This window comes from Microcaecilia unicolor, unplaced genomic scaffold (assembly GCF_901765095.1).
Source record: "Microcaecilia unicolor unplaced genomic scaffold, aMicUni1.1, whole genome shotgun sequence".
NCBI lineage: Eukaryota > Metazoa > Chordata > Amphibia > Gymnophiona > Siphonopidae > Microcaecilia > Microcaecilia unicolor.
The window spans coordinates 61,198-78,593 of record NW_021963385.1 but is presented as its reverse complement, the minus strand read 5'-3'; the positions used below and the strand labels follow the sequence as shown (position 1 = coordinate 78,593).

General features: G+C 41.8%; 1 protein-coding gene across 1 annotated transcript in view; it reads left to right on the top strand.

Moving 5' to 3' along the window:
• Nucleotides 1–17,396, top strand: part of LOC115459269 (zinc transporter ZIP10-like) — a gene marked incomplete at its 3' end in the record, with an annotated part of 81,184 nt that overhangs the window by 5,979 nt on the left and 57,809 nt on the right. Inside the window, exons 2-3 of the mRNA XM_030189120.1 lie at nt 5,730–6,787; nt 9,221–9,401. Of these exons, the coding sequence (XP_030044980.1) occupies nt 5,741–6,787; nt 9,221–9,401 (1,228 nt within the window). The remainder of the gene's footprint in view (nt 1–5,729; nt 6,788–9,220; nt 9,402–17,396) is intronic.

Genomic DNA, 17,396 nt, shown 5'->3' with positions numbered 1-17,396 from the left:
GGAAGTTGAGGTGGTGATATGCAGAAGCTATGTTGTCCATGCATTCTTCTGATGAATTCAGCAACTGCTAGAAAACCAGGAGGTTGTACTTCTGGAGTCAGGGACTACCTTTTTGGCAGACACCTTGTATTACCTGGTCTGGATTGGTTCCAGGAATGTGGCTTCAGTTTTTCTGATATGCCTCACTGAAAATTGTCATATTCTGTAAGTGAGTCCACATCGGAGGCAATTTTCAACATGTGGGACTGGTAGTACAAATGTGCGCTGTTCATCATTTGAAAGTGCAAGAAAAATCCTTTCGTTTGATGCCAGTTTCATTTTGCTTCTCACAAGATATCCATAAAGATAATGGTAAAAAGTACGAAGCAACTACATCAATTCAAGTCCAGATAAAATATGAAAGCTTTTCCTTTAATATCTTTGGCACAGTGGTTTGCTAAAAGTGGCATTTTGTTACATCATATTGAATAAAATCCTATTTTTTGACAATATTTCAGAAACCATGCAGCTCAAAATGGGTTGCAGTTGCTGAATGCCCGCAAAATTCTGAACAAGTGCAGATTTCACAGCTGTAGGTCACATTATTTGTTTCATTTGTACCCCACATTTTTCCACCTATTTGCAGGCTCAATGTGGCTTACATAGTACCATGAGGCGTAAGCCGCCTCCAGTGACGAAACAAATATAGAGTGAGGCAGAGTTAATAAGATTTGAAAGGTGGCCAAAGTTTCAGTTGGCCGCGAACTTTGCCGCTGTGTCCCCTCCCCCCCCCCCCCCCCCCCCCCAGTTGGATAATATGCCAATTATCTGGAAAACTGTTGAAGCTATAAGTCAGAAAGTTTTGTAGTTTTTCATCTTATATATTGGTCTCCATTCTGGTAGATTATTATCAATTTCTGAAATAGTGATGGAGGGAGGATTCCAAACTGTGGTTGAATTTACATGGAGTGACCCTTAGGCAAAGTACTGATGAAGTTGAAAATAGTAAAAAGAAAGGGAGCAGCCTCAACATTTCCAAAGCTCTTCTAAAGTTTGGAGAAAGCTCATGTGAGGCAGGTCTCTGAATTATAGAGGGAATGTGTTTTCATGTCTTGTACAAAACAGTGGTAATCCCATATTAACAATTCATTCTTGGGATTCTAAAGATGTATGAGCAGAGGGATAAGGAGAAATTCATAATGTTTTCAAATGGACCAGATCTGTCAATCTTGACATGTGACAGGGTGTTCAGTAGGGGACCATTTAGGGGGAGGAGAGGAACTGAACAAACTTCAAAGAAGGCTATTTGGATTCTTTTTTTTTTTTTTTTTTTAAACCTTTTTAAAGTAGACCCAGTGTAGTGATGCTTTCCTATACAAAAATATACAGGGTAAAAATAGGTTCACCAAAAACAAATTTCCATATTTGCAAACCCAGTTCCTTCTTTTGGAGTTAGCAAAGTTTTAAATTTGATTTTAGGTAATTTCCCACTCCAAAAATAATGTACAAAAAAGTTGGTCCAATATTTGGAAGAATTGGAAAGGAGGAGTTAGAAAGGAAGATAAGTTTAGGTAAAATAAACATTCTGATAACATTTGATCTCCCTTACCATGAGATAATGCAGTCTTTCCAGTCTGCCAAGTCTTTCTGTGTTTGTGTACTCATATGTTTATAATTCATTCTATTTATTTGTGACACATTTTGTGGAAAAAGAACAAGCAGAGCGTTCCAGCATCAGTGGTTCATCGCAAGGAATCAGCAATAAGCTGTATGATACTACTGTTTATTAATTCATTACTTTTTGCACAAGTAGTATACATCATCATATTTATTAGTACAAGGTTAGCTAATAAGTTCATACATCCAATAGAAGACTCCTGAGGCAGGCCGTTTGGAGCCGAAATATGACTCATGTCGAGTCGAGGATGTTTTGAATAAAGCTTCCTAATATTGGACATTGTCTGGGTTCAGTTTTGTGTCACCTTCATAAGAACATAAAACTAGCCATCCTGGGTCACACCAATGGGCTATCTAGCCCAGTATCCTGTTTTCCAAACAGTGGCCAAGCCAGGCCATAAGTACATGGCAGAAACCCAAATCGTGGCAACAGTTCATACTACAAATCCCAGGACAAGCAGTTGCTTCCCATGTCTGTCTCAATAGCAGATTATGAACTTTTCCTCCAGGAATTTGTCCATACCTTTTATAAACCCAGATACGCTAACCGCTGTTACCACATCCTCCGGCAAAGAGTTCCAGAGCTTAACTATTTGTTGAGTGAAAACATATTTCCTCCTATTTGTTTTAAAAGTATTTCCATGTGACTTCCTTGAGTGTCCCCTATTCTTTGTATTTTTGGAACGAGTAAAAACTCGATTTTCTTCTATTCATTCTATACCACTCAGGATTTTGTAGACCTCAGTCATATCTCCCCTGATTCGTCTCTTTTCCAAGCTGAAGAGCCATAACCTCTTTAGCCTTTCCTCATACAAGAGGAGTTCCATCCCCATTATCTTTTTGTTTGCTTTTCTTTGAACCTTTTCTAATTCCGCTATATCTTTTTTGAGATACGGCAACCAGAACTGAACGCAGTATTCAAGGTGCGGACGCACCATGGAGCGATATAAAGGCATTATAGTATTTTTTGTTTTATTCGCCATCCTTTCTTAATAATTCCTAGCATTCTATTTGCTTTTTTGGCCGCTGCTGCATACTAAGCAGAAGATTTCAATGTATTATCTACAGCAACACCCAGATCTTTTTCTGGGGTGCTGACCCCCAAGGTGGACCCTAGCATCAGGTAATTATGATTCAGATTATTCTTTCCAATGTGCATCAGCTTGCATTTGTCCACATTAAATTTCATCTGCCATTTTGATGCCCAGTCTTCCAATTTCCTAAGGTTTTCCTGCAATATTTCACAGTCCACACGTGTTTTATCAACCTTGTATAGTTTTGTATCATCTGCAAATCTGATCACCTCACTCACCGTTCCGATTTCCATATCATTTATAAATATGTTAAATAGTACCGGTCCCAGTACAGATCCCTGCGGCACTCCGATGTTCACCCTCCTCCATTGAGAGAAATGACCTTTTAACCCTACCTTCTGTTTTCTTTCCAATAACCAATTCCTAATCCACACCAAATCCTTGCCTCCTATCCCATGACTTTCATTTTCTCAGGAGCCTCTTATGAGGAACTTTATCATAAGCTTTCTGAAAATCTAGATATACTACATCAACTGGCTCACCTTTATCCATATGTTTATTCATACCTTCAAAGAAATGAAGCAAATTGGTGAGGCAAGACTTCCCTCGGCTGAACCCTTGCTGACTCTGTCCCATTAAACCATGTTTGTCTATGTGCTTTGTAATTTTATTCTTTATAATAGTTTCCACTATTTTGCCTGGCACTGATGTCAGGCTTACCGGTCTATAATCTGGATCACCCCTAAAAGCCTTTTAAAAAATCGGCATCACATTGGCCACCCTCCAGTCTTCAGGTACTATAGACGATTTTAATGACAGGACAGGTTACATATTACCAACAGTACATCAGCAGTTTCATGTTTGAGTTCGAGTACCCTCAGATTTATGCCTTCTGGTTCAGGTGATTTACTGCTCTGTTTAATTTGTCAGTTTGGCTCAAAACATCTTCCAGGTTCACCAAGATTTCTTTCTGTTCCTTCGCATCATCATCCTCGAAAACGATTTCCGGTACAGACAGGTCTCTTACATCTTCTTCCTTAAAGACCGAAGCAAAGAATTCATTCTGTTTCTCTGCTATGGCCTTGCCCTCCCTGAGTACCCCTTATGCTTCTTTGTGATTTTAGATTCCACTGCACACTGAGTAGAAGGTTTCAACATATCATTGTTGACACCAAAATCCTTTTACTGGTTGGTGATTCCAAATGTGGAACCTTGCATCACATAGCTATAATTTGGGTTCCTCTTTCCCACATGCATCACTTTGCAATTGGTTCACAAAGCCTTGTTTCTGAGACTGCTTTGGTCACAGAGCCTCCTACAGCCTCCATTTCTAGTACTGGTTATTGCAATGAATAGCTGGAAGGCACCCCACGCTGCATTTGAGTAAAGTCACTGGGGGCAAAGAACTCTGGATTTTGCTGGGAGTGTACTGGGTCTGTTGTAGGTTTATATTTGGGCTGTTTATAAGGGAGCTGGTACTGGGTGGGGAAGAAGTTAGGGCTGAAATGGGATGTGCTGGGTGAGAAAAGGTTTTTTTTTTGTTTGTTTTTACAACTAGTGAATGTGGCAGAGTTCTAGGGCTCTGGGGTATATGGTGAGTGCTAGAGGTGTGGGGGAAATGCTTTGGATGTAGGGCTTCTGATGATAATTTTTAAAAATATGTTAATTTTGAAAAAAAAACCCTTATATATGTAAGATTAGCATAAAAACACTGACGAGCACTAGTTTTAAGGTACTTCAAAAACTATCTAATTGAAGGGTCCCTTTTACAAAGGTGCAGTAGGCTCTACACGCGTGCAGCACGCGCTAAAACAAGACTACCACCAGGCTAGCGTGACCCCTGGCGGTAATTTTGGATTTGGTGTACACCCATACCACTGGGACAGATTTTTAAATTTCCTATTGCGTGCGGCTTTTTCAGCATTAATCGGCACTGCATGTGTAGCGCGTGAGCCCTTCTAGATCAATGGGTGGCGTTATGGGCTAAGGCCGTAAATAGGCGCGCGCTGGTTTCAGTTTTACCACAAACCCAAGCCCTTGCCCTGGCCCATTGAAAAAAAACCCTTTTCCCCATACGCGGTAAAAACTCGCCTGGCGTGTGCCAAAAACATGAGCCTACACTACTGCAGGCCACTTTCTCCGTGGCTTAGTAAATGGACCCCTGAAAAAAATAAATACTGTAATTCACTTTTTCAAAACACCTAAAATTAAAAACCATATTTATGTGCTCATCACCTTTTTCGAGCTCCTCATAAGGTCTCTGTTCCAGCTTTTGAACAGTAAATATTTTTATTCACTGCTGTGAAATAGGTGAATTAACACATTCTATTTATCATGAGAAATTTCATATGAAATAGACTTTTGGATAACAGTCCTATTCTGCAAATAGTTAACTGTCAGATGATTTCTGGCAGTGACAATGGTTTTATTGTGGTAAAGATGAACTGTGAAGTTCTGGGATGCTGTTTTGTTTAGAGGAATATGTTCCAAATTTTGCATCTTATTATGCAACATTAACAAGTTTTGTCATTTGACGTTGAGTGAATAATCTGCTGAAACGTCTCCTCCCCTACAAGTACATAAAAAGTAAATACCAATGACCATTCAGTTCAGACAGATATCAGCGTGCTTTCTTTAAGGTAAGTAGTAAGGTTAACTTTATAGTGTGCTGCTTTATTTACTATATTTTTAATACTAAAGTTCAGTTATAATGAATTGAATTTGTTTAAATCCTTCTGATGAAAAGATGTGTGCTTTCAGGATTAGTGTGCTTCAGAAGTATATAGCAATTAGTGCAGTAATTTTTGCCTAGTTATTTTGTGGTTTGAACATAATAGATTAGTAATGTAAAAGCTTTCTTTATATAGCAACTAATTTAACTATGGAAGACTGAGTAAAATCATTCATTTCTATACAAACATAATTGAATATTTTAGATATTATTTTTTGTTCCTTTTATAGGTTTGACTTGAAAGCTTTTTGCAGTTGTGATATAAAGTGTGTTGCCTTTGAATAAATTATTTTCTCATTTCATTTCAGGAAATAGAAAAATGAAGGTACATATGCACACAAAATTTTGCCTCATTTGCTTGTTGACATTTGTTTTTCATCAATGTAACCATTGCCATAAAGATGGACATAACCATGGGCATAATGACAGTCGCATACATAACCACAGTGATTATCAAATTTCAGAAGCGCCTTATCACCAGAATGGAGGAGTGGATTCTGTTCCAGAACATGAACAAAGATATTATATTGAAAAACTTTTTGACAGATATGGTGAAAACGGAAGATTGTCATTTTATGGTCTAGAAAAACTTTTAGCAAACTTGGGCCTTGGTGAAGTGAAAGTAGTGGAGATAAATCATGAGGACATTGGTCATGACCATGTTTCTCACTTGGAAGCTTTAGAAGTACAAGAAGGGAAACATTCTCATTGGCATAGCCATATGCACTCCCATTCTCATTCCAATTCAGAAAACCAAACTGTGAGCAGTGAATCTGCAAAAAGAAACAAAAAATGTGATCCACTGAGAGAGACATCAGAACCCTCTGTCAAATCTGATAATAAACATTCTCATGACCATAATCATCATCCTAATCACCACCATCATCAGCACCATCATCGTGACCATAATAGTACTCATCATTCTCATAATGACTCCATTAGCCACACTGAATATAAGGAGGATAGTCAGAAACCATTAACAGATACCAATACATCTCAAGAGCAACTTGAAGGAATGCCACAAAAGCACAGAAAGAAACGGAAACGGAACAAAAGCAGAGAAACCACTGTGGAAATTACACCTAAGTTTGGTAGTGACAATGATCATGGTGAACAGCATGAACATAATCATGTTCATAAACATGAGCATGTGAACCTCTCTCTTATTCACCCACACACTCATTCGTATGGTAATGATCTTAGTGCAACTTCTAGACAGCAAGATCATAATCCTGACGAAGGAAATGGACGTCATCGTGCTGAAAAACGTGAAGCACCAAATAACCAAATAAGTGTTCGCAAACATGATGATTTTTCAGCTCATAGTCACCAGGATCATAGTGAAGACGACCATCAACATGAAGAGGTAAATGACCTTAGAACAAATATTGTGTTACTCATGCCACTCAACATACACAGTGCAAAAACCAGATGAATCTTAAGTAGATTAGTTGTAGATAAATGTTTCATGTATAAATGCATTCAGATGGGAAAATGTGAATCTTAAGATTTCTCTCATTTTGCTTGCTCTGAAGGAAAAGGAGACAACCTACTAATGATAATATTTTTTAAATAATATTTTATTTTCCTGCTTGTTTCCATTAGCAAGTTGATTTATGTTTACATTGAAAGTAGTAAATAATCTCAGGCAAAATTACTCTTTTAGACTTTTGAGGAATCCTATAGTAAATTTAGCTCATAATCATGTAAAATTAAGAAGTTTTACTTTTGCTAATTTTTTTTAAACGTCTATAGAGCAGAAGTAAGAAGTGATGGAGAATTTTCAAAGCTATATATTAAATAATAAATTACTGTTCTTTTAAGAAAAATGGGAGAACTTAGAGAATGCAGGCAGTTCTTAATAATTGTTCGTATGCCTGATTGGATAATTTGTATCTTTGCGTTTATCCCACCATGTCTTATAGCAAATGTGCATACGGTAAACAGTAATATATATATATATATTTTTTTTGTTGTTGTTGTTTTTGTTTTCCTAAGTTCTTTATAAGATTTGTAAAATGTCTTGTTGCAACAGTCCTGGAAGGATTAAGGTAATTTGTAGCACAAAATGAAATCTGGCTATTTCCAGAAATGTAGAGAATAGTAGTGAAATGGTTAAATGTGTATATCTGATTCCATAAAGATTTTTCCAAATAAGTGTATACCTATATTAAATTATGTATTTCAAGTTTCATTTTTTTTCTTAATACATTTGATACAGGGTGAACTTTAGTAGTAATTATAAGGGAAATCAGCACAGTGGGCACCTTTTATTGTGTTTGTTAAGCTATTTATGAAAATGAATTGCCTGGATTTCATGTATGTGTGTTGTGTTCATATAATTTTTAGGTCACATCTGCTCACTTTCCAGTTTGATTTGTTTTGACTTTTTATCTCTGAAGTATAGATTTCACCAGTGAGGTTCATAATTACATAACCCAATAGGCAGTTACTAGGCATGACTTCATACAAGTCCTGTAGCTGATGACATAATGCTTGCAAATGAGGTTTTTTCAAGTTTAAAACATTGTCAAAACCAGTATTGTGGCAAAATTAAAGACAGAGGCCAAGATGCACTAAAAAATCATTAAAGCCCTTCCCTTACTGAATCGGTAAGGAACGGGCATGCATCAAGGAATAGGAATGCAAATGAGCTGTAAGGTTGTAACTTGCATTCTCTATTCCATCGTGTCGGCCAGTCGAGAATGCGCAGAGCAGCCAAGCGTTATTTTTATTTATTTTATTTTTGTTACAATTGTACCCCACACTTTCCCACTCATGGCAGGCTCAATGCGGCTTACATATTATATACAGGTACTTATTTGTACCTGGGGCAATGGAGGGTTAAGTGACTTGCCCAGAGACACAAGGAGCTGCCTGTGCCTGAAGTGGGAATCGAACTCAGTTCCCCAGGACCAAAGTCCACCACCCTAACCACTAGGCCACTCCTATGTTGGTTGCTCTGCGCATGGCGCAGACGTCCTTTATGGACGTCCTTCACTATATATAAAAAAGACGAGCTGTGCCTATGGACGTCCTTCACCCCCCCTCCCCCCAGGTTCGCCGCCGCTCCCCCCCCCCCCCGCATTGAAATGACAGCTTCCCGCAGCCCCGTCCTCCGCAATGACCTCAGGGGGGGCGGCGGGGGCAGGGGTGCGGAGGATGGCGGGGAGGCCGGGGCTGCGTAAAGCTGTTATTTCAATGCAGGGGGGAGCAGCAGCGGCGACCTCGGGGGCGTTGGAAAGGAAAAAAAAAGCCAAGTGCACGTCAGGGATGTCCTTGAAGGACGTCCATGTTAGGCACTTTAGAAGGACATCCCTGACGAGCACTTGGGACACGCAGCTTGTTCTTTTTTTTTTTTTCCACATGAGTGTTGGTGCTTTCCCACTGGTCTCCATGGGTCCGTCCACAGTAGCCCCAGCCTAACGAGAGGTGCAGACCTCACATTAGGTTTTACACGGTAAGGGGAATCGGTAAACGTTAGTGCATCTCATTATAATAGCCTTGCAAAGGTAGTGCATCTCCTTTGGATCATTTGCATTCTGTTTTTGTTAGCTGCTACCGTGATCGGAAAATGGCCTTCAGTGCATGCCAGGGTTTATTACTACTTGCTCGTTAAGTTTAGTGCATCTGGCCAAGAGAGTCCTCATTGAATCAAATATGTTAATATTCAGGGGGTGTCTTAAACCATTTTAGTATGCCCTCTTAATGTAGGTTGGTTTCTGCTAGCTGTCTCTATTATTTATATTTGTGTTTAGTATGTAAGATTACTTATTAAATAACTGTATAATTTTTGTAGTGTTTGAATGTCACCCAGCTGCTTCAATATTATGGTCTTGGCATCAACTCTCCAATTTCTCATGATCAGTTTACATACCTCTGCCCTGCACTTCTGTATCAAATTGATAGCAGACTTTGCATTAAGCACTCAAGTCATCTCCATGTTGAGGATTTGGATAAGGACAAAGGTAGTGCCTCAGGTAAGACACTGTAACTTGGTAAATAATTCAAATTAGGGTTACCTCTTAATCTTTGTTGTTTCTCTTTTTTTAAAAAGACCATTCCTCTTGCTATCTAGTATTGACTAGTCATTACTTGAAGCTCAGTTGTTCTGTAGGGGCATTTGAATGAGTCCCTATACCAAAGTGGTAAATGTAGCTTGATGCATGTTCTAATTTTCAGTTTCTTTAACTTTGACCACTGTTTTTCGCAGTATAATTTAATGCCGTTAAGATATCTAATAGATCAGCTAGGAATGGCAGAAATTCAGCACCAACCCCTTGTAGAAAAGTAGTGACTGTTTGTGCCTATTAGCACAATCACTTTTATAAATGTATTTTACTATAGTTATCACAAATAAGTGGATATGACTCATATATAGTACATTTTGTCTATTCTTTGTTCATATGCTGCTCTAAGAGAAACATGGTAATCGGGTAACTTCTCTAAATAAAGGGCTAACTGTAAGGGACTTAAATACAAACTATTATATGCATCCAGCTTCTCTTCATCTGCACGCAACTTTGGAATGCACTGCCGATTGCCTTAAAAACAACGCAAGATCTGGCAGCCTTCCGGAGGTTACTGAAAATCAAATTATTCAACGAAACTTATAATAAGATTCCTTCATAAATGACTCACTATCACATCTATATTAGAATTAATAAATACTGAACTCCATAATTAGTTTCTTTAACCATACTGTTATTATGTACGTTCTACTTTACCCTACATTTTGCATATCCGATATGTATTAATTATTTTCTTTACTTCTAATTTTCTTGATATCTTATGTACCTGAATTACTCTGTTCTGTTAATGGCGATTGTCATTGCGGCATAATGCAAGCCACATTGAGCTTGCAAAGAGGTGGGAAAATGTGGGATACAAATGCAGCAAAATAAACAAAACAATCCCCTATAATAAGGTATTTTACAGGGCTGCTGATTTGGAGTTTTAAGATGGTTCCCTACTAGCCCGATATCTGTAGCCTCCAGTCTCTTCTCTCATGCGCTCAGGTATCCTCAGTGGTCACAGGTCACCACCTCCCTTCACTCCATACCCACTTCGATACTACCAGACCTATCCTGCATAGTATCACAGTAGATGACCACAGATAAAGACCCGCACAGTCCACCCAGTCTGCCCAACAGTCACATTCATTATCAATTAATGATTAAACCAACAGTTCAGCAATGTTATTAACTAACAATATTTCTCTCTCTGAATTCAGCATAAAGATATCCTTCCCCCACTGAGTTACACTTTACCTGCACTTATAGTGTATGATATGAAAGTGGTATAAAATAAAATAGATATACTTGATCCTGATCTGTCTTTCCATATACTGGACACAGAATGTAGAAGTCTGCCCTGCATTGGACTTGCCGAATCATACCACAGCAACAGCTGTAAGGTCATTTAGGTTTTGTTTTGATACTCTCCCCTTTCTGTTTAAGGATCCTCTGTTTATCCCATGCATTTCTGAATTCCATCACTATCTTTGTCTCCCGCTCCTTCTCAAGGATTGCATTCCAGGCATCTCACCCTCTCCGTGAAAAAGTACTTCCTGATGTTGTTTCTAAATCTTCCACCCTGAAACCTCAACTCATGTCCTCTAGTTTTATTGCTTTCTCATCTCTGGAAAGGGCTTGTTAATATGTTAATACCTTGTAAATATTTAAATGTCTGTTTCATATCCCCCCTTCTCCCCCCCACCTTTCCTCTAGGGTATACGTATTCAGGTCTTCAAATCTCTTCTCGTAAGACTTTTGACACAAACCCCCATACTATTTTTGTTACCTTCTTCTGAACCCCTTAAAGTCTTTTTATAGGCTTAGCAAGATACAGCTTCTAAAACTGAACACAATACTCCAAATGGGGTCTCGCCAATGACTTAAACAAGGGCATTAACCTCTTCTGCTACTTGTGTCTTTCTCTGTGCAGCCCAGTATCCTTCTGTGTTTGTCCACCACCTTGTCACATTGTTTTGATGCCATGAGATCCTTGGACACTATCACCCCTGGTCCCTCTCTTGGCCCATGCATATCGGCCTCTAGTGCCCTAGCCACATGCAGCTCCTTTGATTTCTACTCCCTAGGTGCATCATGCTGCAGTTTGGTCTAATTTTTTTTGTCAGTTAAAATTTAATGCATTCTTCTCATTTTTGTAGATCACTTTTCATGTTAACTTCCTCCAGGGTGTCCACTCATAATCTTCCTGTCATCCACAAAAGGCAAACTTTTCCTTCTAACACTTCGGCAATGCCACTCACAAAGGTATAGAATAGAATCGGCTCCGGTACCGATCCTTGAGGCACACCACTACTTGCCTTTGTTTTCTCAAAGTGAATTTCATTTACCTTCCGTCTTTGTCATTTGTGAGTCAACTGGTTTCTAATCTAGTTCACTACTTTGGGACCTAACCAGCCTACAAGCTGCATTTCTGATCAGGCACTGCTTTGAAACACATGGTACAAGAAGCTTGAGGCTATAATCTGAAGTCCTGTGAAATTACTTAGAAAACAACAGGGCAACAGGAAGCTCCAGTGTGCTGCCTCAGACATTTTGGGTTAATTTACTGTCTTCTTGAAGAAATTCTCCCAAGGTAGCGTACAACAAGAATAAGCTGGACATAGGCAATAGACAATTACAGTAGAAAAGTGTTCAGATAATGCCCATTATAGCACAGAATGCTACTTACAATATCAACACAATACACATTAAAACATCTTAATAGACAACATAGGGTGTAAGAGGATGTGAAGTATATAGACAGTATATAATAGGATGACTAACAAGGAAAAATTGGACATGGAGCTATAAAAGATGGTTAAATATTAACTCAGCTGGAGGAGGAGTGGATAAACAAGTCCTGCTACTGTACAGTATGTGCAGTTGATATTAGTCCTTGTGCATGTGACTACTAGTTAGTTGTTTCGTCTGTTAAAGGCTTGAGAGAAGAACCAGGCTTTCTCCTACTCCCTGAAGTAGATTTTGTAACATTGTGCCTCAGAACAGAAATGCTATTGCTGCTGGCAAACCAAATATTTTTTTCTTCTACTTAAGGAGAGAGGAGAAACTTCCATACCTACTTGAGAGGGTGTTAGAACATTAGTTCAGTCAAACAGTAGCAAAAGCTTATCTGGAATAACAGACTGCCTATGTCTGGTCCATCTGTAGAAAGTGTAAAGCTGTTCAAGTTGAATAGGAAGTGCCTTAAAAGGTGGAGGTTAAAGGATTTTATTTTATACTAGTAAAAAAGCCCCGTTTCTGATGCAAATGAAACGGGGGCTAGCAATGTTTTCTTCTGTGTGCATGTGGGAGTGTGTGTGTCCCTGCCCTCTGGCCTCTCTCCCCTCCCCCCTCTGAGTCCTTCACTGTTACAGAGCCAGGGATTTGATTTCGTGCTCTGCTGTTTTCCTTCACTGACTGTGTTACAGAGAGGGCGGGGCAGACACTCATAGGGAAACCGGATATCTCGCCCCCTTCACACTTCCGGCTGGAGGCTTCATAGAACGTTGGTGTTGCTTTTTATATAGAGAGATTAATTATTTATTTATTTATTTATTTATTCTTTGCGGATATCCTGAAAACCTGACTGGCTGAGGTGCCTCTAGGACCAGGTTTGGGAATCACTGATTTCTTTTGACAGCTTTTGTATTTATTTGAAAGCCTCCCACATCTAGATATAAATATCATAAAATAAAATTGAATATCACTAAAACAGCTTAAAGAATTATTGTACTGTGTATTTTATGCTAATTTTTCTACACTGTTCTATAGAATACAGTAGTACATGGCCAAATTTAAGTGAGAATATCCTGTTTTAATCTGTCTTGGAAATCCTGGTGTTATAAAGATGGAATATATTGAAATAAAATGGAAGTAAAATTAAACTTTCCTTTCATTGTGGTACATGGAATCATCTCTTTCCTTGTCATCAAGCAGATGAAGCCATTACGTATGGGTTGTGTCCATCAACCAGCAGGGGGAGATAGAGAGCACTCATTTCACAGTGCCACATGGTCAGCAAGCTCCACTGCCTCTTCAGTATTCTCTATCTCCCCAAGCAGGGTGGTTGCAGCTTGATCAAGCTCCTTAAAAAAATCTGCCTGGGGGTGGCTCCTGGCTTGCCAGTTGTTAGCCGGAGTGTTAGAGGCTATAGCAGCTTCACTTTACAGGCACATAGGTTAGCCCTTTCCCTGCCTTACCCATCCCCCCAGTGGATGTGAGCACATTAGTTTCACTTTTCCCTGCTCTTTCCCACTCTATACTTGGTGGATGCAGGCACATTGGTTCGCCTTTCCCTGCCTTTCCCACTGTTCTGTACCTCCGGAGTTGATTTGATTGCCTCTTTTGCTGTTTTCTCTACTTTCCTCACAGCGTTAAAAAAAAAAAAAGCAAGAGGTTTTCTTCAGTTTCTACAGCGTGACCAGAGCTTCTATACTCGGTCCAGTGAGGTAAGAGTGTTTTCTGACTCCTCCGGGGAGGGCCTGTGATCGGGACTTTTTTGGCGCGAAGCCGCCATTTTGAATTTTCCGCCGTTTTTTCGGCGATGGCTGCAGAGAGTGTTAAGCCCTGTTCCAAGTGTGGCAAGCGCAGATCAGCAGCGGGGCTCTGTAAAACGTGCTGTTCAGGCGTAAGAGCTGGCCCGAGCATGGCGAGTGATGATTCTTCCCGCTCGGTGAAGCTGGCAGTGGGCGCCATTTTGAAAGCACCACATGGCGCGACCCCCGCTGAGGCGGAGGGTCTGGAGAATGGAGGGGGCCCTTGAATTGAGGCTGGCCAAAGAGCTACTAGCCCCGGACTGGAACTGGGTGCCCAGGGCGAGTTTTTCTCCCCTGACTTTGTATTATTGCTTCATAATGCATATGTGCTTAAAAGAGCTCAGCCACAGGGGTTTTCTACGGCCCCCCTTACTGCCCCTCTGGTGGATGCAGGCCTGGGATTGCCCTCTGAGGCATTTTTCCCTGATAGCTGGCCGCAAGAGAAGCGCAGAAGGGTAAATTCCCCTTCAGAGAGTGGCGCACTCCCCTTCCCCCCCCCCCCCCCCCCCCCCCCCCGTGGTCGGGATGTGGTGACTCTGAGGGGTCTGGCAGGCCCTCGTGGCCAGAGGAACCAGAGGAAGGTGCAGAAGGGCCACTGGATCCAGATGATCCGTCCGCGGTGAGGATTTTCCACCGCGAGGAGCTGCCAGCGCTTATTTCAGATTGTCTTACAGGTCCTCTCTATTGAAGATCCTGGGAGTGGCGTGGCCTCCTCTGGAAATCCGAGGATGGCAAGTACCAAAAAGCCTGCTCGAGCCTTTCCTTTGCATGACTCCATCCAAGAGCTTATTTCAGCTCAATGGGCTGACCTCGAAGGACCTTTGAAAGTTTCCAGGGCTGTGGGGCAATTATACCCTCTGAGTGAGGAGCATTTGGCTCGCTTTGCAATGCCTAAGGTGGATGCCCTAGTCACAGCTGTGACAAAGAGAACTACCCTCCCAGTTGAAGGAGGTGTTGCCCTGAAGGACATGCAAGACCGTAGACTGGAATCAGCACTTAAACGGTCCTTTGAAATTGCTGGTCTTACTATTCGGGCATCTGCATGCAGTTATTATGCTGCTGGAGCCTGCCTGGCATGGTTGCAACAGGCAGTGGAACAGCCCGGTGATGGAGCGGAGCCCTTGTCTGAAGTGGCTCCGCGAATGGAGTCGGCCTTGTCCTTTTTGGCTGACGCCCTTTCTGATATTGTCAGAGCTTCGGCTAAACAGATGGCTGTAGCAGTGGCGGCTCGCCGTCTTCTGTGGCTACGACATGGCCTCTAAGGTTGGTGAAGTTGCCCTTTCAAGGCCTTCTCCTGTTGGGTGAGGAGTTGGAGAAAATTGTGAAAGGCCTGGGAGATGCTAAACCCCAGCGCTTACCCGAGGATAGGCCGCGGCCTCCCTCCAAGGGTCAGGTGGTTCACTCCTCTTATAGACCTCGCTTCCGTGGAGCTAGAAGGTACCGCCCGGGGCATTCTGCTGGGTCCACTTCTCGTGGCCGGTTTTCAGCAGAGGAACTCCTTTCGCTCGGACAAACGTTCCGCAGCAGCAGCAGGCTCAAGACTTGGAGTTCAAGGGCAACCCTCTCAATGAGGGTGCGCCGGCCCCCTCCTCGATTCCTGTTATAGGAGGACGTCTTTCCCACTTTCTCGAGGAGTGGGCTAAGATTACCTCAGATCAGTGGGTCTTGGACCTGATCAGAGAAGGATACCAAATAGAATTCGATGCCCCAATAAGAGACGTGTTTGTGGAGTCCCGATGCGGTTCTGCCGCCAAACGGGCAGCGGTAGAGGAGACCTTACAAGGCTTGATTCACATTGGGGCGGTTTCCCCTGGTGCCTCCCGCCAATTTCGGCTGCAGCCGCTACTCCATTTACTTTGTGGTGCCACGAAAATGAGGGTCTTTTCGCCATATTCTGGACTTAAAAGAATTAAACAAGTCCCTAAGAGTGCGGCATTTTCACATGGAAACCCTGCGCTCCGTCAGTGCGGCGGTACAGCCAGGAGAGTTTCTCACGTCTCTGGACCTGAAAGAAGCTTACTTGCACATTCCAATTTGGCCCCCGCACCAGAAGTTTCTGCGGTTTGCGGTGATGGGAAAACATTTCCAGTTTCGGGCCTTGCCTTTTGGCCTCGCCACAGCTCCCCGAACCTTTTCCAAGGTAATGGTGGTAGTAGCTGCTTTTCTCAGGCGAGAAGGTATCCGGGTTCACCCGTACCTAGACGACTGGCTCATCAGAGCGGACTCCGCAACAGAGAGCCATCAAGCTACAGCCAGAGTGGTCTCAGTACTGCAATCTCTGGGCTGGGTTGTCAATGTAGCCAAAAGTCACCTGACCCCCTCGCAATCTCTAGAATATTTGGGGGCACGGTTCGACAGAGACTCGGGATATGTATTCCTACCCGAGCAAAGGCGGTACAAGCTTCAGAATCAGGTCCGTCTGCTCCTGAGGATGCCCCGCCCGTGAGCTTGGGACATTGTCCAGCTGTTGGGATCAATGACGGCCACCTTGGATTTGGTGCCCTGGGCGAGAGCGCACCTGAGACCTCTGCAGTATTCCCTACTTCAACGATGGTCTCCAGTATCTCAGGATTATCAATGCAGACTCTCTTGGCTCCCTGCGGCCCGACATTACAGGCTGGATGTGGCTGCTAGGAGGGATGCGCGTTTTGGAGCACAAGTGCTAGCGCGTGGTGTGACTTGTTCCCACCCAATATTGGGATTGCTTTGATACATCCCATACGTAATGGCTTCATCTGCTTGATGACAAGGAAGGGAAAATTAGGTTCTTACCTTGGTAATTTTCTTTCCTTTAGTCATAGCAGATGAAGCCATGAGCCCTCCCTGTATGATTGTCTGTATGATGTGAATCTGTTTCAGGTTCTGTTCTTGTTTCCTGAAGTTCTAATCCTTCCTTGGGAGAAAGTTGGAAAACAGTCTTCAGGATTCTTGTTCACTTATAGGAGGATGAGTTCATTCCCTCCAGTTCATGTGTAGGAGGTTGAGTTCATTCCCTCCAGGAGGATGTGTGTATTCCCTCCATAAATACAAAGAGGAGGACGAGTTTATTCCCTCCAGGAGGATGTGTTCATTCTCTCCTTTTGAGTTCATGCCCTTGTTATGGGGCCATCGTTCGCTGTGAGGAAAGTTCATGTTATTCCCATTGCGGTTTGTTATACTGCTTTCGAAGCTTCAAATACTGAAGAGGCAGTGGAGCTAGCTGACCATGTGGCACTGTGAAATTTGAGTGCTCTCTATCTCCCCCTGCTGGTTGATGGACACAACCCATACATAATGGCTTCATCTGCTATGACTAAAGGAAAGAAAATTACCAAGGTAAGAACCTAATTTTCCCTTTGTAGACGTTTACATCTTAGATACACACATGGATTATTCTGTTTCGAGCATGTTTCAGGGACAAATAGTTGTATAAGTCAAAATAATAAAA